At 49.5% G+C, this 25,944-nt stretch overlaps 2 protein-coding genes across 7 annotated transcripts; both read right to left on the minus strand.

Moving 5' to 3' along the window:
- Positions 1 to 3,120: 3,120 nt before the first annotated feature.
- ZNF771 (zinc finger protein 771) lies at positions 3,121 to 11,528 on the minus strand. Of its 2 annotated transcripts, none has more exons than XM_027527224.1 (3): positions 11,423 to 11,528; positions 10,620 to 10,769; positions 3,121 to 4,185 (listed from the first exon to the last, which is right to left on the minus strand). In XM_027527224.1, exons 2-3 carry the CDS (start codon positions 10,758 to 10,760, stop codon positions 3,382 to 3,384), a joined length of 945 nt encoding a protein of 314 aa, XP_027383025.1. In that variant the 5' UTR covers positions 10,761 to 10,769; positions 11,423 to 11,528; the 3' UTR covers positions 3,121 to 3,381. The 2 variants fall into 2 exon arrangements, with proteins under 2 accessions (XP_027383025.1, XP_027383024.1); XM_027527223.1 differs by lacking the exon at positions 11,423 to 11,528 and adding an exon at positions 11,123 to 11,232.
- Positions 11,529 to 15,668: 4,140 nt separating this feature from the next.
- On the minus strand, positions 15,669 to 20,872 carry ZNF48 (zinc finger protein 48). Of its 5 annotated transcripts, XM_027527536.1 has the most exons (4): positions 20,641 to 20,872; positions 20,234 to 20,350; positions 19,558 to 19,684; positions 15,669 to 18,272 (listed from the first exon to the last, which is right to left on the minus strand). In XM_027527536.1, exons 3-4 carry the CDS (start codon positions 19,667 to 19,669, stop codon positions 16,471 to 16,473), a joined length of 1,914 nt encoding a protein of 637 aa, XP_027383337.1. In that variant the 5' UTR covers positions 19,670 to 19,684; positions 20,234 to 20,350; positions 20,641 to 20,872; the 3' UTR covers positions 15,669 to 16,470. The 5 variants fall into 5 exon arrangements, with proteins under 5 accessions (XP_027383337.1, XP_027383336.1, XP_027383339.1 ...); XM_027527535.1 differs by having other exon boundaries at positions 20,234 to 20,872; XM_027527538.1 differs by having other exon boundaries at positions 19,591 to 19,684; positions 20,234 to 20,871.
- Between the last annotated feature and the right edge of the window lie 5,072 nt (positions 20,873 to 25,944).

Raw genomic sequence — 25,944 nt, forward strand, 5'->3', positions numbered from 1 at the left:
AGCCAGGCTATCTGGGCTCAGATGCCATCTTTGGTACTAGATGATGTTCATTATGGAGCTTCTCAGGTGGTGTTAGTGATAAAGAACCTACCTCCCAATGCAGGAGACATAAGACACACAGGTTTGATCCCTGGGTGGGGAAGATCCCCTGGAGGAGGTCATGGCAACCCACTCAGTATTCTTGTCTGGAGAATCCCATGGACAGAGGAGCCTGGCAGGCTACAGTCCATAGGGTTGCAAAGAGTTGGACACGACTGAAGCAACTTAGCATGCAACACGATGTTCATTATATTTTTATCTTTCTGTACCTCCATTTCCTCATCTAAAATGGAAATAATGGTATCTACTTAGTAGGGCTGTAAGGTTTAAATAAGCTATTATATTATAAATAGAGTGCTGGACTTCCCAGGTGGCGCAGTGGTTAAGACCCTACACTTCCAATGCAAGGGGCCTGGGTCTGATCCCTGGTCGCGGAACTAAGATCCCATATGCCACATGGTCAAAAAAAAAAAAAAAAAAAAAAGTAGAGTGTTTAGGACAGTGTCTGGTGCATAGTAGGTAGTTGTTAAGTTTGCATTTGTCGTTATCAGTTTGCTCTTTCAACTCAAAACTTTCAGGGGCCCAAGGCAGGAAATATCATGTTAAGGCCAGCCTGGGCCTAGGGCTGAGTCTCAGGCCCCAGTCTTGTCCATCAGACCCCAGAGCTGTGAGCCCTCCGCCCCTCTCCCTTGGCCCGCAGCACAGATCAGGGTCAGGTCTGTCTGGTGTGGAGCAGAACAAGGCTTCTTTTCTTTTGGACCTTGGAATGCCTAACATTCCCCATCCCCTCCGTGGCCTTCCTTCCCAAGGCCAGTTTGTTTGTTCCACTTCTATACCTAGCGTTGGGAATGTATGATTCACACGTTGTGTGACCTCAGGCACGTCACTTCCTTTTCAGAGATACCTGTGGCCTGCCTCCTTCACCCTATTTCCACATCAGTGAAATGAAGCCTTCCACTTTACTGGCCTCAGTCCTCTAATTAATGACCTCACTCCCTCTTAACCAGTGACCTCTCTTACTTCCCTGGTAAGAGAATTCATCAGACTGGAACTGCTTTAAGTTTCCAAACCTTCCTTTCCTCTTCCCAACAGTGATAGCAAGAGCTTTATCTTATTGATCTCTTATTTCATCCTGTCTCCTTGATCAATTATCTCCCCTCTCCTCTATATAATCAAGGTCTCTTCCTTTCCATTAGCCCTTCCCACCAGCCCATAAAGCATAATCGAGCCTCTTCCCTACTGGTAAGGAAAAACCAACAAAACTCCAGCTACTTCCATCGTGCTTTTCATAGCCAAGCCACCCACTCTGCTTCCTCATTTCTGCCCTAACCCACTCAAGGTTGGCTTTCACCCCCACCCCTTCCCTGGAGGGGCTTCCCTGTTGGCTCAGGGGTAAAGAATCCATCTGTGATACAGGAGGCGTGCGTTCAAACCCTGGGTCAGGAAGATCCTGTGGAGGAGGAAATGGCAATCCACTCCAGTATTCTTGCCTGGAGAATTCCATGAAGAGAGGATCCTGGCGGGCTACAGTCCATGGGCTCATAGAGTTGGACACAACACGACTGAGCATGCACACACCTCAACTGAAACTGTTCTCTTCGCTTTCCCTAAATTCACACACACACAGTGTTCACCAGAGCCGCATCTGACAGCTAAGTTTCCTCTGTGAAACACTTTGCTCTAGATTTCCCAGACACTTTTGGTTTTCTTTCTACCTCTGGCTGTTCCTTTACAGATTCACATTCTCGAGTACCTTTTTCTGGATGTGGTGCCATACCTTCCGGACCTGACATCCCTGAGCTGTTACTTCTATCACCTCCCTGATGCCTCCGCTTACTTCACACTCAGTATGTCCAGACTGGGCTGCAACAATGGCCGCCACCTCAACTCCCATCCTGCTCATCATCTGTCCCCATTTCAGTGACACTGCCTGCAGTCCCCCAAGCTAAGAAGTGAAATCAGCCCCAACTCTCCCGTGTCCCAGGTCCACTTTAACTCCTATGAATTCTAGTTCTATAATATGTCAGATCCCTCCCTCCCCTCTAATCCCTCAAGGCTTCTCTGTGGCCTCTCAACCGTTTGCCTGGTTTTCAATGTCCTTAGTGGTCTGTCTCCTGCCAACCTCCTTGCTTTTTGTCCCTACATTCCACCCCCCGGGATGTCTGCAAGCTCTAACAAGTCTGCCATGCAGGTTCGCCATACTTCCCCAACGCCAACTCTCTTGACCTTAAGACCAGCTTAAATGTCACCTCTGAGGGAACTTCCCTGGCAGTCCAGTGGTTAAGACTCCACGCTTCCAATGCAGGGAGGTGCAGGTTCCATCCCTGGTCAGGGAACTAAGATGCCTGCAGGGCACAGCTAAAAAAAAAATGTCACCTCTGGGAAGAGGTTCTCTAAACTCCAAGATTGCACTGAGGACCTCTCCTATCCAACAGCTCCACCATCATCGTCCCAGTGACAAGAGACTGCTGTCAGTCCCCCAAGGGACTACTGACGCTGTCAGTACCTGATAATCTGCAGAAATAGACGTAAAATGAGTTACCTAACTTTGTAATGCTTTGATGATGAAAATGAGCTAGTAATAATGTAGCACTGGTGCAATGGTAAAGAATCCGCCTGCCAATGCAGGAAAGCCGAGACATGAGTTCAATTTCTGGGTTGGGAAAATTCTGAAGGAAATAGCAACCTGCTCCAGTACTCTTCCTGGGAAATTACACGGCCAGAGGGGCCTGGTGGGTTACCACTGACAAAGAGACATGAGTGAGCGTACACCTGCACACCAAGTTGCCACTGTTGCTTCTCTTTGCTAGACTGAGTTGCATAAGGTTCATGCCCGCTCACCAAAGTTCTGCGAAATGCAGTGCCCATTGATTACGAATGTGACAAATTTATGAACCTTCTAGATCTGAGTTCATGAAGACATAACCAAGGAGCAAGTGTAGAATGACTCCACACCCATAAACGCAGTTCCTGGAACCCTTTTGGGCTTATAGCCCCTCTTGAATCCATGCCGATTCACCTAAGCCTAGGGAGACCCCCAGCTTTCTGCCTCTCCCCACCCACCTCATTCACAGGCACAGGTGGGGTGAGGATATAATACTTTATTCACTCTAACATGGGCGGAGGGGATGTAATGAGGGGGAAGTGGGCACGTTTCCAGGGATCCCGGTAGGGGAATCCTGTCTCCCAGTTCCAGGGCAGCCAGGCCTGCCAGTCCCATCCTATTCAAGACGCTGGTGGTGGGGCGGGGAGTTGTCCAGATTAACGCAGCCCCAGGTTAAGATCCCAGAGTGCCTCTCCCCACATGGAGGCTCGCACCCCGCGGAGAAAAGAAACGGCGGCTCAGCTGCCCTCACAATCTGGGCAGCGCTCGGTGGCAGTGGCTCCAGCTGGTAGCTTGAAGTCCCGGCCGCAGCCGGCGCAGATATAGAGACGGCGCCGCATATGCGCGCGACGGTGGCGGATGAAGTGCGAGCTGAGGCGGAAGCGCCGGCCGCACTCGGAGCAAGGATAGGGCCGCTCGCCAGTGTGCGTGCGCGCATGCTCCGCCAGGTTGGAGCGGTGGCCGAAGCCGCGGCCGCACACAGGGCAGCGGTGCGGCTTCTCGCCCGTGTGCACGCGCCGGTGCTTGGCCAGCGCCGAACTCTGGGCAAAGCGCGTGCCACAGTCGGCGCAGGCGTACGGCCGCTCGCCCGTGTGCGTGCGTCGGTGGCGCGCCAGGCATGAACTGCCGCCGAAGGCGCGTCCGCAGTCCGGGCACGCGTACGGCTTCTCGCCCGTGTGCACGCGCAGATGCTGTGCGTAGTTGGAGCTCTGCGCGAAGCGGCGGCCGCATTGTGCGCATGCGTACGGCTTCTCGCCAGTGTGGCGCCGCCGGTGCTGCCGCAGGTTCGAGGCGGCCGAGAAGCGCTTGTCGCACTCCGGGCACTCGTAAGGCCGTTCGCCCGTGTGGGTGCGGCTGTGTTTGGTCAGCGCCGACTTCTGCGAGAAGCGCCGGCCGCACTCGGTGCACGCAAAGGGCCGCTCGCCCGTGTGTATGCGGACGTGCTTGGCCAGAGTGGAGCGGCGTGCAAAGGCGCGGCCGCAGTCCCGGCACGCGTGTGGGCGCGCCGGGTCCGCAGACGGCGCTGGCGCCTCGCTCGGGACCTGCGGGGAGAGGGGAACAGGTCAGCCCTGACGGAGAGACCCAGGAGCCGGAGACCTGGGGCTCCGCCAGCTGCAGCCTCTCCGTCCCCCGTTTTTACAGTAGTTAAAAGCCAAGGGGTGCACCTCTCAGGACGGTTGTGCGCGTCTAAGGAGATAATTAACGCACATATCACAATGCCTGGTGTCGTTCCAGCTATTCTTTATTAATTCAACCAAAATTTATTGAGCGCGTAATGTGCCAGACTCTGTTTTAGGAACTGGGGATTCAGCATTAAAATTTTTCTGAATTCATAATTTCAGGAAGAATGGATGAAAGGGGTGCTGGTACTGGGGGGATGGTGCAAATTTAATTAGGGTTAAGAAACCTCACTGATGTCATGAGCCTTTACCTAAAGGAGGTGAAAGAGCAGGTTCCAGAAGGGAAAGCAAGGCCCCGAGGCAGGAGTTTTTCTGTTCCAGGAATGGCAAGAAAAAATGCCTAGGGCAGAACACAGGAGGGGAGGAGCAATCCATGGAATGGTCCTTAAGGCGTTATATTAGCCTTGAATGAGAATCTGATGAGGAACCAGTAGAGGAGATGGGGGAAGGTTCTGAGCAATGAGGTACAGATAAGACTCATATTTTAAAAGGTTCCACAGAATAAAGGAGGAGAAGGGGCAGAAACCCACCGAGGAGGCCCCTGTACTGCAGGCCAGAGAAGACAATGGGTTGGACCCAGGTGACAGAGGTGGAAAGTGAAAGTGGTGAGAAGTGGTCTGCTTCTGGATATATTCCGCAATCGGAGACAGCCAACCTAATGATAGATTAGACATGAGATATAAAGAAAAGAGAGGCGTCAAGATGACTCCAAGGATTTTGAGCTTAGCAATCGCAAAGGCAGAGTTATCATCTACAGAATGGTGGGGGGGCAGTTTCGGGGGAACAACGACTTGGTACCTGTGATCTGTTTCTGATCCTATCCACAGTTGTCCTGGACACATCTGGAGCTCAGGAGAGAGGCCCAGGCTGGAGATGTAAATTGGGAAGACATCAGCCTGCGGGGGATTTTTAAAGCCTTGAGACTGGATGTGTTCACTCAGGGACTAAAGAGAACTGGGAGGCAAGATGCAAAGCAGCCAGCAAAGGAGATTGAGCAGCCAGTGAGGTCAGAGACCCAGGAGAGCATGGTGATTAGAGCCAGGCTACAATCAAGTTCAGGCTCTTTAATAAACTTTTAAGAGCAAGCACCTATCATTTTTTTAAGCTGCACAAAAGGCAGCAAAGGTGAAACCCAAATACTCTGAGGCCTGAAATGAAAAAAATTTGAGAATAAATCAGTTTCATGAGGTCTGGGTCTCTAGAGATAAAATCAGAAAAAAGAAATGCTTTATAAGAGGCAGATGAAGGGAAAACAATTTGTACTAACAGTAAAGAGTACTGAGGATACACTGCTTCCTTCGTAGAAAAGAGATGGCTCATCCTAGCAAAAGTGATGTTGAATCTCTACTATGGACTAAGCAGGGCTTCCCTGGTGGCTCAGATGGTAAAGTGCCTGTCTGCAATGCGGGAGACCTGGGTTCGATCCCTGGGCTGGGAAGATCCCCTGGAGAAGGAAATGGCAACCCACTTCAGTACTCTTGTCTGGAAAATCCCATGGACAGAGGAGCCTGGTAGGCTACAGTCCATGGGGTCGCAAAGAGTCGGGCACAACTGAGAGACTTCACGTTCACATTCATGGACTAAGCAAATAGAATATTAATTCATGACCAAGTGCAAAACCAGACATGTATTAAGGATAAGACAGCATTAGCTTCTGTCTCCCCATATTCCTTCTCTACCAAGTAATTATCATTATTCTTTTCTAGATAAAGAAACGAGAGGTGACCACTAGGGAGTAGTAAGGCCTTTTTCTGAAGTTGTAAGGAGAGCAGCTTCAGGGCCTTCAAGATCCTTTGTTAAAGACAGTAGCTTTTGGGACTCCCCTGGTGGTCCAGTGGCTAAGCCTCCATGCTCCCAATGCAGGGGGCCCTGGTTCAATCCCTAGTCAGGGAACTAGATCCTACATCCCACAACTAAGACCTGGCACAGCCAAAATAATCAATTAATTAATTTTAAAAAGACAGCAGCTTTTTGGTAACCACCTCAGAAATGTGGGGCTTCCCTTGTGGCTCAGCTGGTCAAGAAACTGCCTGCCATGTGGGAGACCTGGGTTCAATCCCTGGGTTGGGAAGATCCCCTGGACAAGGGAAAGGCTACCCACTCCAGTATTCTGGCCTGGAGAATTCCATGGACTGTATACAGTCCAAGGGGTCGCAAAGAGTCAGACATGACTGAGTGACTTTCACTTTCACTTTTTCAGAAATGTGGAAACAAAGCAGTTTGAAAAATTAGTCACCAACCAAAGCAACCCTGGCTACAACAGTTTATATAATGATATTACTGATAACAACATTAGACTGTAAGATTTGACAGTGTTGTTAGTACATTACATTATTGTATTAAATCTTCCTGTTACCCCTCTCCCCCAGTCCTACCCCCAGGATCAGGCCTTATCTTTTGGTAACTGAGAAAACTTAGCTGAGAGAGATTAAATTGATATAGCCCATGGGAGTCAGGACTGACTTTTTAGAGTTCTCATCCTTCAGCAGTAGGCTACACTGCTTCCCTGCACTCAGAGTGCCAAGATGTGCCAGCGGCTGGATTCCAAGTGCCTGGCACTCTCCAAGAGGGATTCAAGGTTAAAATACAACTTGATACTTTAAATTGAGAAACTCCCCACAGCAATTTGGCACAGTCTGAACTCAAGGTCATACTTTCCAGTCTTGCCCTGGTTTTAACAACTATGGGGTTTATATCGTGGAAAGAATTTTTCTCATTATATCTATATTTTTCTGGCCCATTTTTTTCTTTGGCACCCTTCCTTTAGGTAACTGACCAGTCTGAGGACTTTCTTAACCCTGGATCCACTAATTTGGGAAAAAGAAATTCTTCACCCAAGTACCCTTGGAATCTCTAACTCCAGGAAGAAAGGCCCTGGGTGCCCCAGGAAGAATCTTGGTAAGAGGGGTTGAGTCTAGCTCACTAAGACCCCAGGCAAGTCCCTCCCTCCCCCTGCCTCACTGAACCAAGGAGGGCAAGGTAGGCTAGGTAACATCAAGTATCTCCCGACTTGAAGTATGCACATCACAGAATGCAAGAGGCTTCTAAGTATTATGTAGGCTTACTTTTATCTTAGTATGATCATCATGTATTTATCTTCATGGTTATTAGAAAAACAACAGATCCCATGAAACCCACAGTTTTATCAGCATTATTGTTCAGATGAAGGTAAATTTATTTATCAAAACAATGTGAATCTATTTGAAGAAGGCAACTAAATGAGCACAACAGGTGAGCAATAGACACGTGAATGAAGTTTGGCAAATACTAGACTTACATGTCTTTTCAATTCTACAACTGTCAGATTTTAAAATTAGAATAATGGGTATCTCCACTCTTAACATGAGGGCACTAGGGGGATACAATGTAGTATAATAATATGATAATCCAAGTATTTAAAGTTAGTGATTTTTGTCTTTCTGCTTAAGTTAAAAAAAAGAGCAAGCGTTCCAGTTTCTTCTTCAACCATTACTTTTCTAATTAATAAATAACTACCATTTACTAAGCACTCAATATGTGCCAGGAACTGCAATAAATACTTTTCACCCATGTTCTTGTTTTAAATTCTCCTAACCCTTTGGGTTAGGTTGTATTAGCTCCATTTTAAAATAAGGATAGAAGACTCAGAAGTAAGTGACTATCAAGGCCCTACACCTGATCCATCAGCAAGGCCAGGGTTTACACTGGAAGGCTGTCATTGTCCAAAATGCCGTTTCTCTCAGCCATGATGCAATCCTATCTCACTGACAAGTTTGAGGTCACCTCCACAGCTTGTCTCCCTCCCCTGGATTCTTTTAGCTATCTGAATCTCCCTTCTTTGGAGTACAGAGTATAAAATACAATCCTGACCTCCCTCACTCATTGCTACAAGAAGGGTGGTCCACAGACCAGCAGCGTCACTGGCAACTTGCTAGAAATGCAGAATCTCAAATCCCACTCCAAACCTACTAAATCTGAATCTTCACTTTAGCAAGATCCCCAAGTGGAATGTATGCATGTTAAAAATAAAAGCTGATCTAGAAGAGAGGCGCACTACTTCCAGAGAAAGCAGATGGGAAAAGTAAAGAGCATTTTACAGGCCAAAAGATCACACGGGCAAAGTCTTCGAGGTCAGGTGTACTTGAAACTGGGGCATGGGAAGGATGCTGACTGACTAGAGATGAAGCCACGAGGTCGAAGGATGAAGAGCCTGGAATGCCAGGCGTGGGAGCTTAGGGAAACAAAACCACTCAAGGTTCGATTTTAAGCAAGGAAAGACAGAACTGAATGTACATAGAGCCCTCTGGGAAAAAAAATCTTTCTATTCTTTAAGATAGTTTGGATTTTGATAGGGGGTGAGAGACTACTCTAATCCCTGCGTGTAGCATAATTAGGGCCTGTCCTGGACAATGACTGGCCACGGGACTGGGTGAGAGCTGAGACTCATAGAATGTGGACACTGAGCTTTGGAGACCACTATTTCATAAGAACCCAGACTCAAGGAGACCACACAGCAAGTTGATGAGCTATTTTGTGGGCACAGTGCTAAATCTTTGTGGGATGTGTGTGTGTAACTCATTTCTACTCTCCTCCAAATCCAGTCACCCACGTGATATTTAGACTAGATTTCAAGGATTTTACTTTCATTATCTCATTTTATAGATGAGAGAGCTCTTGAAGCAAAGCTGGTAAATGTGGTCTTTAGGATTTGAACCGATGCTTTTAACCACTAAGTGACACCATTCAGAGTGTAGCCCTACCGCCCTTTCATGACTAGCCATGCCTACCTCCACCCTTCCCATCCTTAGCTCCAGCCACTCCAATCAGTGTTCCCAAATATCTCCCTCTTTCCATGTTCCCTCCACTGCTGCCACTACCTTAGAGCAGGCTATCAGCCTTACCTGACCTGGTCTCCCCATAACAGCCAACGATTCTTCTAAAAAGGAAATGTGATCATGCCTCTTCTCTGATTTGAAGCTTCTCACAGCACTGCATAACCTAACACAGTAGGTACAAATCTATAGGCTCACTATACGCAAACACTCTGGTCCATCTGTTTCTCTGGCCTTATCTTTCTGAGCACTTGCTGTTTCCTCATCCTGGAATGCCCTTCGTCCTCCTCTATTTGCCATATTCCCACTAAGTTTACAAGGCCCATGTTATTTCCTTGAAACCTTTCCTACTGCCTTATTTGCCTTCAATCCTCTGTCTAGGCCTCCATGTTGGTTTCCCTGTTCACATCCAGCCCCAGGATTCAGCCTTATTGAGGCCTTGATAAAAATTAACTGAAACATCTCCAGAAGGATGACCTCGCCCAAAGTCCTGAACTTTAGGAGGAAGAATGAATAATAATAGCAACAAATATGTACAGAATGTTTATTGTGTGCCAGACACAGTTCTAACTCTTTACAAGTATCAACTCATTTAATCCTTCCAATCCCAAGAAGTAGGTGCTATTATGATTTCACTTTTACCAATAAGGAAACTGAGGCACAAAGAGGTTAAACTTGCCAAAGGTCACACAGCTGGTAAGTAAGTGATGGAGTTGAAAGTCCACCCTAAACTCTGGAGTCTTGAGTTCTTAACTTACAGGCCAAAGGAGACCAGGGGATTCACAGGGCCGGAAGAGGCAGGCTGAGCTAGGAGGATGGGCCAAGGAGGCCTGAGAAAAACAGAACTAAACGGGCCAAGGCAGTGAAAGCTCGGAGTCCTAACCACTGAACCGCCAGGGAATTCCCTAAATAGTTATTTTGACTGGAAGAGGAGGCCACAGAAGCCAGCCCCCTCCCCCTAGGGCCCACCACACCCACTAGGGGGCAGCAGAACTTTCTTTTCCTGGGAACTGGCCCCTGTGCAGGAAGAAATCAGGGAACCCGGGCCCAGAAACCCTGCATATGGACACAAGGGCTGCTCTGGCTGGGGGTGGGAGTGTTGTAAAGTTCTGGGAAATAGAAATATACCTAGTGGAAGCTAGGGTCCTGAAAGGGGAAATCTAACTCATACTTTGATCTCCTTAAAACTCCCCTCTTTAAACCTTCCACACCTTTGTCAGTCTAACCCTGCTACACATCAAGCTCCACGAGAAAACGAGGAGGGCATTTACTCTCCAGCACCCAGCACAGAGCCTGGCACAGTAGGCGTGACATCTGTATTGTGGCAGAATGGACAATGGGACAGAAGGATGGGTGGCCAACTCTGAGATTCTAAGCCTGAGAGTCCAGGCAAAGTAGGGGCAGGATCCCCGGCTTCTGACTGAGGGAGGATGGACCTGCACCAGATTTAGGACCGATGGGACCCCCGTGGTGTGGGACACGTACCTCCTTGTTGTCCATAGGGATCTTGAGTTTCACCACTTCATACTTCTCTTCACCCTCTTCCTCCTCACCCTTCACCAGCAGCACCATCTCCTCTTGCATCTCTTCCTCCTCCTCCTCCTCCGTCTGCTGTTCACCGGGCATCTTGGTGTCCTGGGGCAGGGAGCTGAGTCAGCTCAGGACCCGCCCCCCCGACCATGGCTCTGGCCCACACAAGGCGATGCAGCCGTGGCTTCTCCTCCCATGCCCAGATCTGTGTCTGACCCTCTTCCCTGTATCCCAGCCCGGCCCTAGGCCCCAGCCTTGTCCCGGGACCAGCTCGAAAGACTCGTTCACGCTACTCATCCTGGCATTCAAGGCCCTGAACACTTCGAATCTCCAGCCCCAGTGAGACGCCACCCTCCCCGCGCTGAGTCACTCCCAGGAGCCTGGGTCAGCGGCCCGGAGCTCTAGGGCACGGGCTGGAGGCGGGATCGGGGCGGAGACCCTGGGGGCTGCGCACTCACCAGCCGCAGGTTCGGGCGCTCGCGCTGCCCCAGGCCAGGGCGCCGGGCGGTTGGGCACTCTGCGACGCCGCGACTCCGGGGGCGGGGCGTGGGCGGGGCCTCAGAGGCGACCGGCCATTGGTTCAGAACACATAACTCCGCCCCCGAGGGGGAGGGGTCAGAGGACCCAGGCGTCCGGCCCAAACTGCCCTGGGAGGGTGGCAAGCCCACACCCAGCGCCTTCCGCTCTTCCCTAACTCCCAAAGACCCCAGGCCGGCCTACTCGGTGTTCAACGTCCTCACAGTCCAGTTGTGACCTACCTTCAAGGCTCGTTTCCTGTGGCCGGCTCGGAGGTCTCCGTGGCGGCCAAGCGCGTCTGCTCCGCCCGAAATAGGCCACGTGCACTCCCGCCCCTGCCTGGGCCTCTCGCTGGCGCCCCGCCTGGAGGGCGGACCCTGTTGCCTCCTTACCTCTTTCCTTCCCTCTTTTTGCTTCTTCTTCCATCTTTTCTGCTTTCCCGGCACTGCCTTGGGGCATTGGTCTCTGGGATAGCTTGCCCCTTTAGTACATAATTAACAACAGGCACCCAAGTTATCGCTGCCATTTATTGTGTGGTGCGCCTCTTGGGCGCCATCGTTATGCTAAACCTTTTACACCCCTGATCTCACAAAGGTGGGTCCATTTCACAGATGAGCTAACTGATGTTCAAGGAGGTAAACTGATTTACCTAAGTTCCACAGTAAGTGTCGTCATAGCATCTCTGACAGCCCAGTAGCTGAAGTGGAAATTTATAGCACACAGACCAGATCCAGTCCACAGAAGTATTTTGGCCCTCAAGTTTAAAAGTAAACTTCAAAAAAAGCCTGAGAGGTCTTTTACAAATTTTAATTCCCAACATTTAAAAATTGAGATAGTTCATATATAAAGATCTGTATTTTCCCACTTCTCTTGAAAAAGATACTTAATTCTCCCATTTTATGAATGGGGCAATGTGGATTCAGAAATGACGAAAGAAAGAGAAATAACATTCAGTAAGTGCTTACAATCCCTAGTGTCCTTACAACAACCCTGTGGGGATCAATAATATTATCTTCCTTTGACAAATGAGGGAACTAAAAGCTTAGAGAGCTTAAGTAATTTCTCAAAGTCACATAGCTGGTAAGTAACAAATTCCAAAGCTCATATTGTTTCTGTTGCACCAAACTATCTCTCAGAACTGAGGTTACATGAGGAAATTGTAGCAGAGCCAGGAGTGAAGCCTGATCCTCAGTCTGCAGAACCCAGAGCATAATTTGGATGTTGGGATTACATCTGGTCAAAGTTTTGCTCTTCCTCAGAGCTGTGAAAAGAGGGTAAATGAGTATGATACAATCAGGATCCCCAAAATCACTTTGTGTTCGTTCTCTCATCAAATATTTATTGAGCCCTACTGTGTGCCTGACACCATTTTAGATATTGGAGATGCAGGCATGAACAAAAGAGATGAAAACCTTGACTACTATGGCACTTCTCAGGGTGTACAAAATGTCAACAAGTAAATAAGGTAATTTCAGCTAAGGATAAGTATCAGAAGGAAATAGGATCAGATGGTGCAACAGGGGGTGGCTATGGTTGGGGGCTTCTTTAATGTGAGCATGGAAGGCATCTCTTAGGAAATAATACATGAAATGAAACTTGAATAATGAGAAAGGGTTAATCATTTGAAAATCTAGATGAAGAATGTTCTAGACAGAACTACAGAAACTTTACAGTGAGATTAAAGTTGGCATGTCTGAGGGAAAGAGAGAAGACGTGTGGCTGGAGCCAAGTGAGGAGAAATGTCATGTGGGAATTGGAAAAGAGGCAGGCAGGGGCCAGATTATGGCTGGAAATCTAGCAAAAGGCCAGACATGCTTCCCCCGGGTTTGGAGAATCAGTGAGGAGACTCAGCCGAGAGCAGTGAAAGTCCCTACTGGAAGGTCCTCCTACTGTGGGAGGATTTGGGAATAGACACTTGTAGAAGGAAGATCATGAACAAGTACCTATCTGGAATCCGAGCTTGTTCCTGAGAATCTCTTTGTTTAGTAAAGAAGATCATGATTTTAAAACACACATGTAGGGCTTCCCTAGGGGCTAAGTGGTAAAGAATCCCCCTGCCAGTGCAGGAGACACAGGTTCAATCCCTAATCGGAGAAGATTCCACATGCCATTGAGCAACTAAGCCTGTGTGCCACAACTATTGAGCCTGTGCTCTAGAGCTGGGGAGCCGCAACTACTGGAGCCTGTGCGACTACAGCCTGTGCTCCATAGCGAGAAGCCACTGAAATGAGAAACCTGCACATTGCAACTAGAGAGTGGCCCGTGCAGCAACAAAGACCCAGCACAGCCAAAAATAAAAAGTTTTAAAACCCAGTAATATATTCTCCAGGGGATCTTCCCAACCCAGGGATCGAACCCGGGTCTCCTGCATTGTGGGCAGATTCTTTACTGTCTGAGCCACCAGGGAAGCCTAGATAATATTTTATATATAATATACATATGAAAAAGAAATAATAGATGTTCTGGCAGAATAGTGGGGTGAGTGGATAACTCCCTGGAAGGGAGTGGATATTGGGTGCAGGACTCACTGAAGAGATAGTGAGTGAGTGAAGTCGCTCAGTCGTGTCCGACTCTTTCTGACCCCTGGACTGTAGGCTACCAGGCTCCTCAGTCCATGGAATTTTCCAGGCAAGAGTACTGGAGTGGGTTGCCATTTCCTTCTCCACTGAAGAGATAATGGACCTTCAAAGATGAGTGGGGGTTTGCCAGATGGACAAACAGGTAGCAGTTTGTGAGATTATGAACTCTTGTGAAGAGCACATCATGTTCAAGGACATCATTCACCAAAGTATTGAGGGAGGGTTATTATGTGCCAGGCCCCGTTTAGGACTAGGCAGTGGAAAGTTGAATTTGGAAAAGTCTTTATCTTACTTTTCACTATTCTGCATTTCACTATTTGCCTTCAGCCTCAGTGGTTTACTTGGGCTCCTGAATCCCTAAGGACTTGGTACAGGGAACACACCATCCGCCATCCATCATTCTTTACGTCTTAACATAATTGCCACTTCTTTGAAGAGGCATTGGATCATGTAGGATTCTCTCCTACCTGCAAGCTTCCTGCATAGTCTTTACCACACTTGAAAATATTTGTTCAATGTTTATCTTCTGCATAGAAACTGAGGGCAGACATTTTGTCTCATTCATCTATTCTATGCCCAATACCCAGCAGCAGTAGGTAATGCTGTTGTTGAGTGTCTCTTTATCCTAAAGAAGCTCTTGATGTGTTAAGGGCTCAGAGGAAGGGGGTTCTAACCCAGGTTGGAAGTTTAGGGAAGGCTTCTGGGAGGAAGTAACGCTTAAGGTATTTGGATTGGGGGTGGGGAGCATTCCAAGTTACGAAAACAAAACATTTAAGAGGCACAGAGTTGAAACCACACAAGTGGAAGGTCTTGAATGCCAACTAAGGAGTTAAGTTTTACAGACAGGGCATGCTGCTATACGGCAGGGTTTTTAATAGGGGAGCGATGTGGTCAAATTTTTACAAAGTTCACTGCAGATTAGCTTGGAAGCCGACCTGGTAGTGTGGGGAGACACGGAAACCAGCAGAAACGACCTGCCCAAAGGCCTCCATTAAAGTCTTTGAGGGGTGTGTGTATCTAAGGACAGAAGCCGCAAAGAACCCCGGGGCTGAAGTCAAAACACTGGGATTTCGAGTCTGTGTAACAACTTGGTAGGGATGGGAAGGCTGGGAGGAACCGCGCTGCAGCAAGCTTTCATTGGTTTCTAGGGAAGCCCGGCTAATGGGTAAGATGTCGCGAGAGCTTCTACCCAGGGACCGTTACCGCACGCAGATTAGCTGAAATGCCAAGCCAGCGAAGTTGCAGAGCAGTCTTGTACTTCGTTTCTTAGATGGGTGAGCCGCCCTAGTCTTTTTGGTCCCTGGCCAATCAGGTCAGTTCCTTTTTCCCCTTTCCTCCCTACTGGCGCCCTCCTTGGAAAAAGCTGGGAATTAAGAGTCCAGCATCTAACGACGCACGGATGGCTGGGAAATATGGTTGCCTCTTCCGGGGGATAGAGACATCGCCTTCGGGCTATGCAGCCTAATGACCCGTTTCTCGACAAATAAAAAGGGATCGTAGGGAGGCGGGGTTTCCCTGAAGGCAGAGCATCAGCGTCTGGGTCTTCTGCGCCCCTACCAGACCCGCTGGCCACTTTTCTCCGGGTACTTGTCGCCATAGCAACAGCGCTTGCCTAACACCGACCCCTCACGCTCCCACCCGTGGCGTCGCGTTTTTCCTTTTAAGGGTCGCGCTAGATCCTGTGGCGTAGGTGGCGCCTGTGGGCAGCCAGCACTCAGGTCTAGGGCATCAACTGACAGACCTGGGGGCCGTTTTTTAACCCGTTGCCTGAGCTAAAAAGCAGCTTTGACCACCCAATTTCTTTGACGGGCTCAAAGAGGCCAAGTTTACACATGGCTTGTGGGTTTTGCCTGTGGTGACCCTTCAGCTTTTTCACCCCTCACGATGCACACACACGCACACACCAGTCCAAGCCTCAGATAAGAAGCAGTTTATTGGCGAGAAGACATATGGAGATGTGGCTGTCAGGCCTTGGTACTTCCCTGGCCTTTCCTCACTCCTATACTGCCCTTCTTCCAGCCAACGTGTCTCTGCTGCCATCCACCAGGACCTGGGCTTGGCATCCAGAGCAAATGAGTGCTCATTCCGCTGTCTCCCTCCTATTCTGTTGTGTCCAGGTGGTCAGGGCAGTTGGGCCTGGACTCACTCCAAGTGTCCTCTTCCTGGCTCCGACCATGTCCAGTGGCCCGAGGCTGGGTACTGCCTGCCTACCAACAGTACTCTCCCCATCAGCAGATGGTCAAGATGGCCCTGCCTCACTCTTACCCTTAACCTCAGAAGTCTCACTGCTCCTAGGTCTAACAAACCTGGTTCAGGATGCCGGTCTGGGTGGTCGGGGTGGGGGGGAAGGCAAGGTCGGGAGGGGTCAATTTACAGGTTAAGAGGCAGTAGGAATTTAGAATTCTTTAAGGGCCCTCAGGCTAACGCTAGTTTATCAACAAGTATTTATTGCCTACTGTATTCCAGGCAGTGTTCTAGAAGCTGGGGGTATAAACCAAACTGGCAAGGTCCTGACCCAGCCCAGCCAGGACTGTTTCCTGAGCTTCAAGATCGTTTGTCTCCAAATCTCTATTTCTATCTATTCACTCCTTTCTTCCCTTTGTTTCTTCCCTTCCTTCTCCCTCCCACCACCTCCCAGGCCCTTTCTTCTCTGCTTAAGCAGCAGATACCCTCCCTTTGGTCTCTTGGGCCTCCACCCTCCCTGGACCCCATCATTCCAGTCCCATTGGTGGCTCCTCTTTGAGGGGCCTTGCCCGACCATCTCCTGTTCCAAAGGGCCTCAGGATCAGGTGCCCACGCTGGTGCTTGATACGGGCAGAACTGTCACCAAAGCCCTTGCCACACTCTGCACACTTGTATGGCTTCTCCCCAGTGTGTGTGCGCCTGTGTTTGACCAGGTCTGAGCTCCGGGGAAACTCCTTCCCGCAGAAGCCGCACACATGGGGCTGGCTGGGTCCAGAGGGCTGAGCCCGGACTCGTGATCGAGGGGCAGTGGGTGCTGGGCCAGGGGGGTTATGTGGCCTCAGGAGAGTGGATGGTGGTGGTGGCCTAGCCCGTTCCCCACGATGGGTGCGGAGGTGCTTGACTCGGGCTGAGCTGTCGGCAAAACCTTTGCCGCATTCTGGGCAGAGGTAGGGTTTTTCCCCCGTGTGTACACGATGGTGTTTCACCAGGTCCGAGCTCCGGCGGAAGCCCTTGCCACACTCAGGGCACTTGTGGGGCTTGTCACCCTCCAGTGGTGGTGGCGGCTCTCCAGCCTGTGGGCCCCCGGGCTCCGGCTCCAAGCCAGGCAGGCCAAAAGGGCCATCTCCTGAGTGTGAAGGGCTTCGAGGCGTCAGCGGGGGGCTGGTGCCTAGAGGAGGTGGGGGCGGGCTGGAGCTGGGGGGTGGGCTGGGGATCAGGGGGGCCAGAGGGTAGCCTGGGAAGCTGAAGTCCTGGGGCTCCATGTGAGTGAGGCGGTGGCGGAGGAGGGTGGAGCTGAGGCTGAAGGTACGGTCACACTCGGGACAGGCGTGAGGCCTTTCGCCACTGTGGGTGCGGAGGTGCTTGACCCGCGCAGAGCTGTCAGCGAAGCCCTTGCCACACTCGGGGCAGAGGTAGGGCTTCTCTCCCGTGTGCACTCGCAGGTGCTTCACCAGATCTGAGCCCCGGGCAAACTCCTTTCCACACACATCGCAGCCGAAGGGCTTGGGCCCCAGGTGACTGCGTTGGTGGCTCAGGAGGCTGCAGCTGAGCACAAATCTTTTGCCACAATCGGTGCAGATGTATGGCTTGTCCTGGGCCTTAGGTCCCTGGGCGGCTGCCGTGGCAGCTCGAGATGGCTGCCGCCGGGGCACCACGGGCCGGGGGGGCTGCTCCCCTCGGTGTGTCCGCTGGTGCTTTATGCGGGCAGAACTGTCGCCAAAGCCCTTGCCACAGATGCCACACTTGTACGGCTTCTCGCCCGTGTGTGTCCGCTGGTGTTTCACCAGGTCCGAACTCTGCCGGAAGCTCTTGCCACATTCACCGCAGATAGTGGGGCGCTCGCCAGCTGGGATCCTGGACCGAGGAATCTTTGGGGGCCCCTGGGCTGGCGCCCGGGCTCTGTAGGGCTTTTCACCACTATGAGTTCGTTGGTGTTTGATCCGGGCAGAGCTGTCCCCAAAGCCCTTGCCACAGACCCCGCACTTGTAGGGCTTCTCCCCGGTGTGGGTTCGCTGGTGTTTCACCAGATCTGACATCTGCCGAAAGCTCTTGCCACACTCGCCACATACAGCAGCCCGATCACTAGCCTGGCCCCAGCGTGGTTCTCCTAGGAGCCGAGGGCCTCTGTCCCGAGCCTGAGGTTTTCCAGGCCCCTCCCTCTGGACCCACAGGTCATCCCAAGTCTGAATGCCTTCAGGTTTGAGAGAGGCATTTCCTACTTCATGACCTGGGGCCAAATCTTCCTCTTCCTTGAACTCCAAGTCATCCTCCTGTGGGGCATGTTCAAACTCATCTGGCTGAGAAATCTCCGCATGCTCACTCCCTAGACCTGGGGAAAGAAAAAGGAGCGGTAGATCCTGCCTTTTGGCTCAGCCTTCCCACTGAGGCTCAGATGGTAAACAATCAGCCTGTGACGTGGGAGAAACAAGTTCGATCCCTGGGTTGGGAAGACCACCTGGAAAAGGGAATGGCCACCCACTCCAGTATTCTGGCCTGGAGAATTCCACAGACAGAGAAGCCTGGTGGGTCCATGGGATCGCAGAGTCGGACATGACTGAGCGATTAACACACTATCTTCAATAGCAGTCTCCCCCGAAAGGCATCCCTGACAATCTGTGGTCGCAAAGATCTCTCTCCTCTGAATTTCCAAAGCCCTTATATTGTCTGTGCCTCTCAGTAACAGTAACCTCCTTTTACCATGCCTTTCATATGTGCCAATCACTTAAGTAAGCATTACTGAATCCTTGCAAACAATCCTATGAGGTAATACTATTAACTGTCCCCATTTTACAGACATGCAGTCTCTGAGAATTCTAAGTCACTCGCTCAAGGTTATAAAGTAACAAAGCCATGTTTCTAACTCAGGTCTAATTCCCAAGCCTGCTGTTAAGCCCTACCTTATATTCTATGTGGAAAGCCTGGTATTTACTAATTAGATTTTATCTTTTATTAGCCCAATCTGTAGTTTATTTCTTCAATCATCTTGTATGTACCTGAAAGGAGCCAGACACAAAGATGTCCCTCAGGATACTTAACGTTGGTAGGAGAAATAAGATAAAACACAAATAATTATAATTGCAGGCTCAGAATGAACTGTGCTGTCACTAGAGAGAGGACATTAGAGAGATAGGGCTAGGCTTTCACAGTGCAGAAAAAAAGTAAGCCATGGAAAGGAATGTGTGATAAAGCTGGAAAAGGATGTTGGGACTAGATAAAGCATGGGAGATCTGAATTGAACGCTAGACTAACGCTTTTAATTAGTAGCAGAAGGGAGCTAGGGAAGACTTTTGTGGAGGGAGACAGGATTAGACCAGGACTCAGATCAATGTGGCTGCACAGTGGGTGCAACACTGGAGAGAAAAGGGCTGAGGGGAGGCCGTTGCATTTGCCAGGATGAGACAGAACGAGGCCTGAAGTAGGACTGAAGCAGCGAGGATGATGGTGACTGCAGGGGATGGGGAGAGTCCTTGAAATGATGCCCCTCAAGGCGTGTCGCTTAGTAGGTGCTCAGAAACACTGGTTCCCTCCCCCTCCCTGGAAGCACAGTTCACGTCCTATTTTTCTGGGTCTGGGCTACGCAAAGCCCAGAACCGGGGGCCCCACCCGGCCATTACCTGCCCATGGAGGTGCACCGCTTCGGCCCTCACCTGTGCGGGCGCCTCTCAGCTGCTCTCTCTCCTCTGAGCTACGGAGATCCGAACCCCAGGGCCCCACCGCGCGCTCCATCGCCGGCACGCCGCCCTGAGCAAGGAGACAAACACAGTTTCACGGTCACACAGCCATGTGCGGACGGCGGGGCCCTGCCGCTGCCCTCTGCCGGCCGGCACGGGCACCGGACAGCATTCGGGTGTCCGAGATACGGGGCGCGGCTCCGGTGACCCCCGCCCGCGCCACCGGCCGCCCCTGCACCTGCTGCTCCTTCCGGCGCGCAGCCGCCCCCTTCCCCTCCCGCCGCTGCCGCCGCTGCTTCAGCCTCCACTTTCGCCAGTCTGGGGCCCTCCAGAGCTCCTCCGCGGGGCTCCGGTGCCCGTGCCACTAGTGGCTCGGGGATCGGGCTCGGCGCCAAACGGGGAGGGGGCTCGGACCCGGGCGTCCCGGGGGCGGCCGCCGGGGGCGGGGACGGGAAGCGGAAGCGCCAGGCGGCACCGGGCCGCTCTAGGACCCTGGAGGAGCTGCACGCCTGTGGGAGCCGCCCGTGTCCTCTGGAGCTCGGTAGCCGGCGGGCAGCCGCGTGCCGCGGAGAGGGCTACTCTGAGCCAAGTCCAATTGCCCGAACTCTGTGGTATTAACCGTGTGTTTCCTGGGCTGGAGCTGGATGCGGAGGGCCGAAGACTCTTTCTAATTGTCGCTGTGTCCTGCCACACGCGCCGACCTTCAGAGGTGGCAAACAGCTCCAGCCACCCCAGCCTGGAGAAACAAAGAGACAGCCAAAGACAGACCCAGGGAAAGGGGTGGGGGAAAGACCGAGGCAGACAAAGGGCGGCAGAGGGCGGCGGAGACCCCAGACGGGGCGGGGGCGGGGCGCCGAGACGCAGGAAACAAAGCCGGTCTGGTCGGCGAGGCCGGGGGCCGAGGGTGGGGGCTGGGCTGGGCTGGGCTGGGGGAGACCGAGGCGGGATCGGGAGCTAGTGGCAGACGCCAGATAAATGCTGGGGAGAGGCAGGCCGATGGACTTAGACTTGGATCCGGAGACTCACAGAGTCGTAACCCGAAGAGCCCCCAGTCAGAGAGGATGCAGAGGCAGAGAGACCGAGAGACTGCAGCGGACCAAACACACAGGAGCAAAAGACTGGCCTCCTGAAACAAAGACATGTAGAAACAGATAAGAGAGATATAAAGTCGTTGAAGCAGAGTCGGAGGAACTGGGCAGGGCACCTGGTGAGAAACAAGCCCGGAGGCAGAGGAACAAAGAGTGAAGCTGGCAGAGACAAAGAGAGACAGACGCATAGAAAAGAGGCCATGGGAAGACTAGGGACAGGTCTACGGCGCTACAAAAGAACCCAGGGAGAAGCGAAAACATTAAACCTTGTTTCCTAGCTTGGTGCGGCCCTGGTTGGGGCTGTTTCAGTGGACCCAGGGGTGTGATCCCCAGTATCTCCTCTGGGCATGTTTGCCTTTGGGGAGCGGGTGGGGTGCCTCTGTTTGCAGCTCATCTAATGATGGAGAGGGTTAATTAAGATTTGTGTATTAATCAACAATTATTAGTGCCTCAGTACTATGCCAACAGTTTGATAAAGAGAGAAAACACGTGTAAGGGTTGTCTTTGGGGTGCTACCAATTTAAAGGGGCAAGCACACAATTCATGATAAATAAGAACTGTAAGGGCGTGAGAGTTATGTGCACTAATTCAAGATATTATAGTATGGGAGACCAGGAAGAGGTCTTATTTGTGGGAATGAGCGTGCACAAATATTTGTTGTTTAGTTGCTAAGTCATGTCCAACTCTTTGTGACCCCAAGACAAGCTTCCCTGTCCTTCACTGTCTCCCGGAGTTTGCTCAAATTCATGTTCATTGAGTTGGTGATGCTATCTAACCATCTCATGCTCTGTTGCCCGCTTCTCCTCCTGCCCTCAATCTTTCCCGGCATCAGGGTCTTTTCCCATGAGTCAGCTCTTTGCATCAGGGGCCAAAGTATCGGAGCTTAAACTTCAGCATCAATCCTTCCAGTTAATATTCAGGGTTGATTTCCTTTAGGATTGACTGGTTTGGTCTCCTTGCTGTCCAAGAGACTCTCAAAAGTCTTCTCCAGTACTGCAGTTTGAAAGCATTAATTCTTTGGTGCTCAGCCTTCTTTATGGCCCAATTTCTCACATCTAGAACATGGAGACATACAGATGTGTGGACAGTCTACATTGACCTAATGAACAAAGATATGATAGGAATGTAGTACAGAGAGAAACCTGTAGAGTTTAGTGGCTGCGGACATTATCTTTAAGGTCATTCATGAAGAGTTTTATTCCTGATCTCGTCATTTACTCCCTTTAACCTTGGGTGGGGAAGTTACTTCTGTTTCCTGAACTGTAAAATGGAAATACTACCTAATTTGAATGGTTGAGAATAATATGTGTAAAGTACTCAGTAAAAAATATCAGTTGTGACTCTTTGGGCTGAAGTAACCAAGGAAGAAGGTGGTGTTTTCAAGCTGATCCTTTCAATCAGCTAAGATTTCAGCAAAGTCCAGAGCCTGGCTGAAGGGGATCCTGAATGAAGAACTCCAGGCACAGTCGCTCACACACTAATGGAGAACCTACTATGCGCTAGAAGCTTGGGGATCCAAAGATGATTAAGGGGACTTTCCTGGTCATCTGGTGGCTAAGACTCCAAGCTCCCAATGCAGAGGACACGGATTCAATTCCTGGTTGGGAAGGTAGATCCCACATGCTGTAACTAAGAGATCCCTAATGTGCAATGAAGATTGAAGATCCTGCATGCTGCAGCTAAGACTTGGAGCAGGCAAATACATACATATATAGATATGAAAAAATGGAAGTGTTAGTCGCTCAGTTGTGTCCAACTCTGCAGTCCCATGGACTGTAGCCTGCCAGATTCCTCTGTCCATGGAATTCTCCAGGTAAGAATAGTGGGAAGGAGTGGGTAAGTCATTCCCTTCTCTAGGGGATCTTCCCAAACCAGGGATCAAACCCGGACCTCCTGCATTGCAGGCAAATTCTGCAGATATTTTACTGTCTGAGCCACCAGGGAAGCCCTATATAGACTGTAATTATCTTTATATATATATATATATATATATCCTCCATGATCACGATCAATCCTCAAAAGAGGAAAATAAATAATAGCTCTGATTAGTGTGTCATAAGTTTATATAATAGGAAAGTAATGGAAGCTGCAGATAAGATGGTAAGTTAATGATTAGTTCCACAAACATTTCCTGGGGGTCCAACATGTACCAGGCACATTGCTGGGAAACAGAGGTGAGAGGGCACCAAAATGGCAAAGAGCCAGCCCCTCTTGGAGGGAGCCCCCCAAAGGCTGGTCAGCCTTCATGCCATAGTTACTTGTAGAACAAGGTCTAACTTTGAGAAGATGAAACCTGGAGTTATTGGGTCTGAATCTGAACTCAGGTCTAAAGATACAGAAGCCCTTCCAGGGATGTCTGGTAGGGCCATAGGTGGTTATGAAGATATGCTGAGATGAAAAAGAAGTGATCCAGATGACCATGAAATGGAAAGACTGCTGCCTACCATTCACTGCCCCATAGAAACCTTCCAAACAGGCCCCAAATTTTATCATTATAAAGTCTTTATCCCAGGAAGGACTGAGCATAATTTGTTGGAATTAATAAGCATGTAAATGGAATACTGTGTCACTGCTGCTGCTGCTGCTAAGTCGCTTCAGTCGTGTCTGACTCTGCGCGACCCCATAGATGGCAGCCCACCAAGCTCCTCTGTCCATGGGTTTCTCCAGGCAAGAACACTGGAGTGGGTTGCCATTTCCTCCTCCAATGCATGAAAGTGAAAAGTCACTACTAATTCGTGTCATTTCTGAACTTAACCAGGCCACGAACCTTTTTTGAGGGCATTTGTTAATATGCACAAATGCCTTAAATATGTGACTTCCTTTGACTCAGTAATTCCCCTTATAGAAATGAGGCCCCAGGAAATGGTTTGGACAAGTGCACAATGATAGCACCACATAGTCATCCCAGCTCAGTGTTGTTTATCATGGGGAAGAGTGGGAATCAACCTAAATGTGTGTGTGTGTGTGCACTAAGTCGCTTCAGTCACGTCCTGCTATAGGGACCGTAGCCTGCCAGGCTTCTCTGTCCGTGAGATTCTCCTGCCAAGAATACTGGAGTGGGATTCTCCTGGCAAGAATACAGCCCAAACACTTTCACTCCATTTCCTCCTCCAAGGTATCTTCCGGACCCAGGGATTGAATCTATATGTCTTAACGTCTTCTGCGTTGGCAGGCGGGTTCTTTACTAGTGCCACCTAAATACTAAGCAGCTATGAAAACGATAATGTAGGCTAAGACGCCACACTCCCAATGCACGGGGCCCAGCTTCTCTCCCCCATGCCGCAATTAAGACCTGGCACAGCCAAATAAATAAATACAAATGAAATATAAGTGTATATAAATGATAAATAAAATTATTAAAAAATGATAATGTAGATGTGTGTTTATGATCATAGACTTACAGGACATATTAAATGACAAAAACAGGTTTCTAAAATTATAGTATAATCTTAGTTTTGTGAATATATATTTATTCATATGCATAGGCATATGAGAAAATCCAAAAGGATGAAAATCAAAATGAGGTTATATCAGTAATGATATTAGATGTATGTTTTTCTAACCATTTGCAGTTGCTCATTTTTCCATGAGAATATGTATTGCTTATACAATAAATGAATATACATGTTATTTTTCTTTTGTTTTCTTTTTTTGTTGAGGTATAGTTGATTTACAATATTATATAAGCTTCAGGTCTGTGACCTAGTGATTCACAATTTTTAAAGATTATACTGCATTTATAGTTATTATAAAATGTTGGCCCTATTTCTTGTGCTGTACAATATATCCTTGTGGTTTATTTATTTTACACATAGGAGCTTGTATCTCTTAATCTCTCAGCCCTATCTTGCCCTTCTCCCCCTCAACTCCCTGCTGGTAACCACCAGTTTACTCTCTAGATCTGGGAATCTCTTTCTGTTTTGTTATATTCATTAGCTTGTTTTATTTTTTAGATTCCATATGTAAGTGATAGTATATAGTCTTTGTCTTTGTCTGACTTATTTCACTAAGTATAATACTCTCCAAGTCCATCCATGTTGTTGCAAATGGCAAAATTTTATTCTTTTTTATGACTGAGTAGGTAGTATTCCATTGTGTGTGTGTGTGTGTGTGTGTGTGTGTGTGTAACACCACATCTTATTTATCCATTCATCTGTTGATGGACACCGGTTGCTCCACATTTTGGCTGTTATTGCTTCCATACTTCGGACACTGGGGTGCGTGTATCTTTCTGAGTTAGTGCTTTTATTTTCTTCAGATCCATTCCCATGAGTGGTATTGTTGGATCACATGGTGGGTCTATTTTTAGTTGTTTACAGAACCTCCATACTGTTTTCCACATTGCCTACACCAATTTACATCCCCACCGACAGTGTACGAGAGTTCTCTTTTCTCTACATCCTCGCCAGCATTTGTTATTTGTGGTCTTTTTGATGATAGCCATTCTGACAGGTGTGCCCATGTTATTTTCTTAAAGGTTGTTGAGTAATTGGGGCAAGAGCCTGATTTGAGTCTGAAACCAGGGCAGGGGCAAAACAGTAAGGGATGTAGGCAGGAAGGGCTGCTTTTTCTCATCAGTAGAAAGGACTTGAAAATCAACTGGATATATTTGCAGAGGGCAAGGGAGGGAGGCTTCAGAGTTTTAACTAAAATGGTAGGGCTGCTTGGCCTGATGAGAAGTGCAGAAGGAAGGGTTGTGGTGCAGGGGAAGGGTGTAATTATCCCGTCCCTCGGCTTCTCAGAGCACTCTGTTTATCTCCTTCTTACGCTACATTTTTAGCGCCAGTGCTGTGTGTCAGCCTTACCTGTGGCTGTCTCCGTCTCCCCAGAGGGCGGCAACCCTGACTGATTCACTCCGTCTGGATTCTCAGCAACTGATCCAGAAGAGCAGTCGCTAGGTTGGATCATTGGCACTGTCACACCTCTCAGCTCATGTCATAGCAAGCTGGCATTCAAGCTCATCTTTTATGTCAGGCTCCGCTAAGAGTTTTATGTGTGTCAGATACATAATCCTCATCATGGCCCTATGAGGTGAAATTATTAATGAATCATTTAACAGATGCAGAAACCAAGTCACAGGAAAGTAAGATGCCCAGGGTCACACAGCTCTTAATCCCTATATGTCTTTATAAGCATAGGAAACTTGAACAACTTCTGTGAATTCAGTGTGGCAGGAGTATGCAATCCCATATGATAGATGAGGAAAGTAAGGCCCAGAGGGGTGGTTTTCACAGGGTTACAG

This window comes from Bos indicus x Bos taurus, chromosome 25 (genome assembly GCF_003369695.1).
Source record: "Bos indicus x Bos taurus breed Angus x Brahman F1 hybrid chromosome 25, Bos_hybrid_MaternalHap_v2.0, whole genome shotgun sequence".
NCBI classification, from domain to species: Eukaryota; Metazoa; Chordata; class Mammalia; order Artiodactyla; family Bovidae; genus Bos; species Bos indicus x Bos taurus.

What these genes read in the sequence shown, in the direction of transcription:
- ZNF48 (XM_027527536.1), bottom strand. Translation starts at nt 19,669, where the DNA reads ATGGAGCGCGCGGTGGGGCCCTGGGGTTCGGATCTCCGTAGCTCAGAG. An exon ending in CGGTGCACCTCCATGGGCAG is followed by an intron (nt 18,273 to 19,557) that starts GTAATGGCCGGG and finishes TTCTTTCCCCAG; the next exon opens with GTCTAGGGAGTGAGCATGCG.
- ZNF771 (XM_027527224.1), bottom strand. Translation starts at nt 10,760, where the DNA reads ATGCCCGGTGAACAGCAGACGGAGGAGGAGGAGGAGGAAGAGATGCAA. An exon ending in TCCCTATGGACAACAAGGAG is followed by an intron (nt 4,186 to 10,619) that starts GTACGTGTCCCA and finishes CTCTCCCCGCAG; the next exon opens with GTCCCGAGCGAGGCGCCAGC.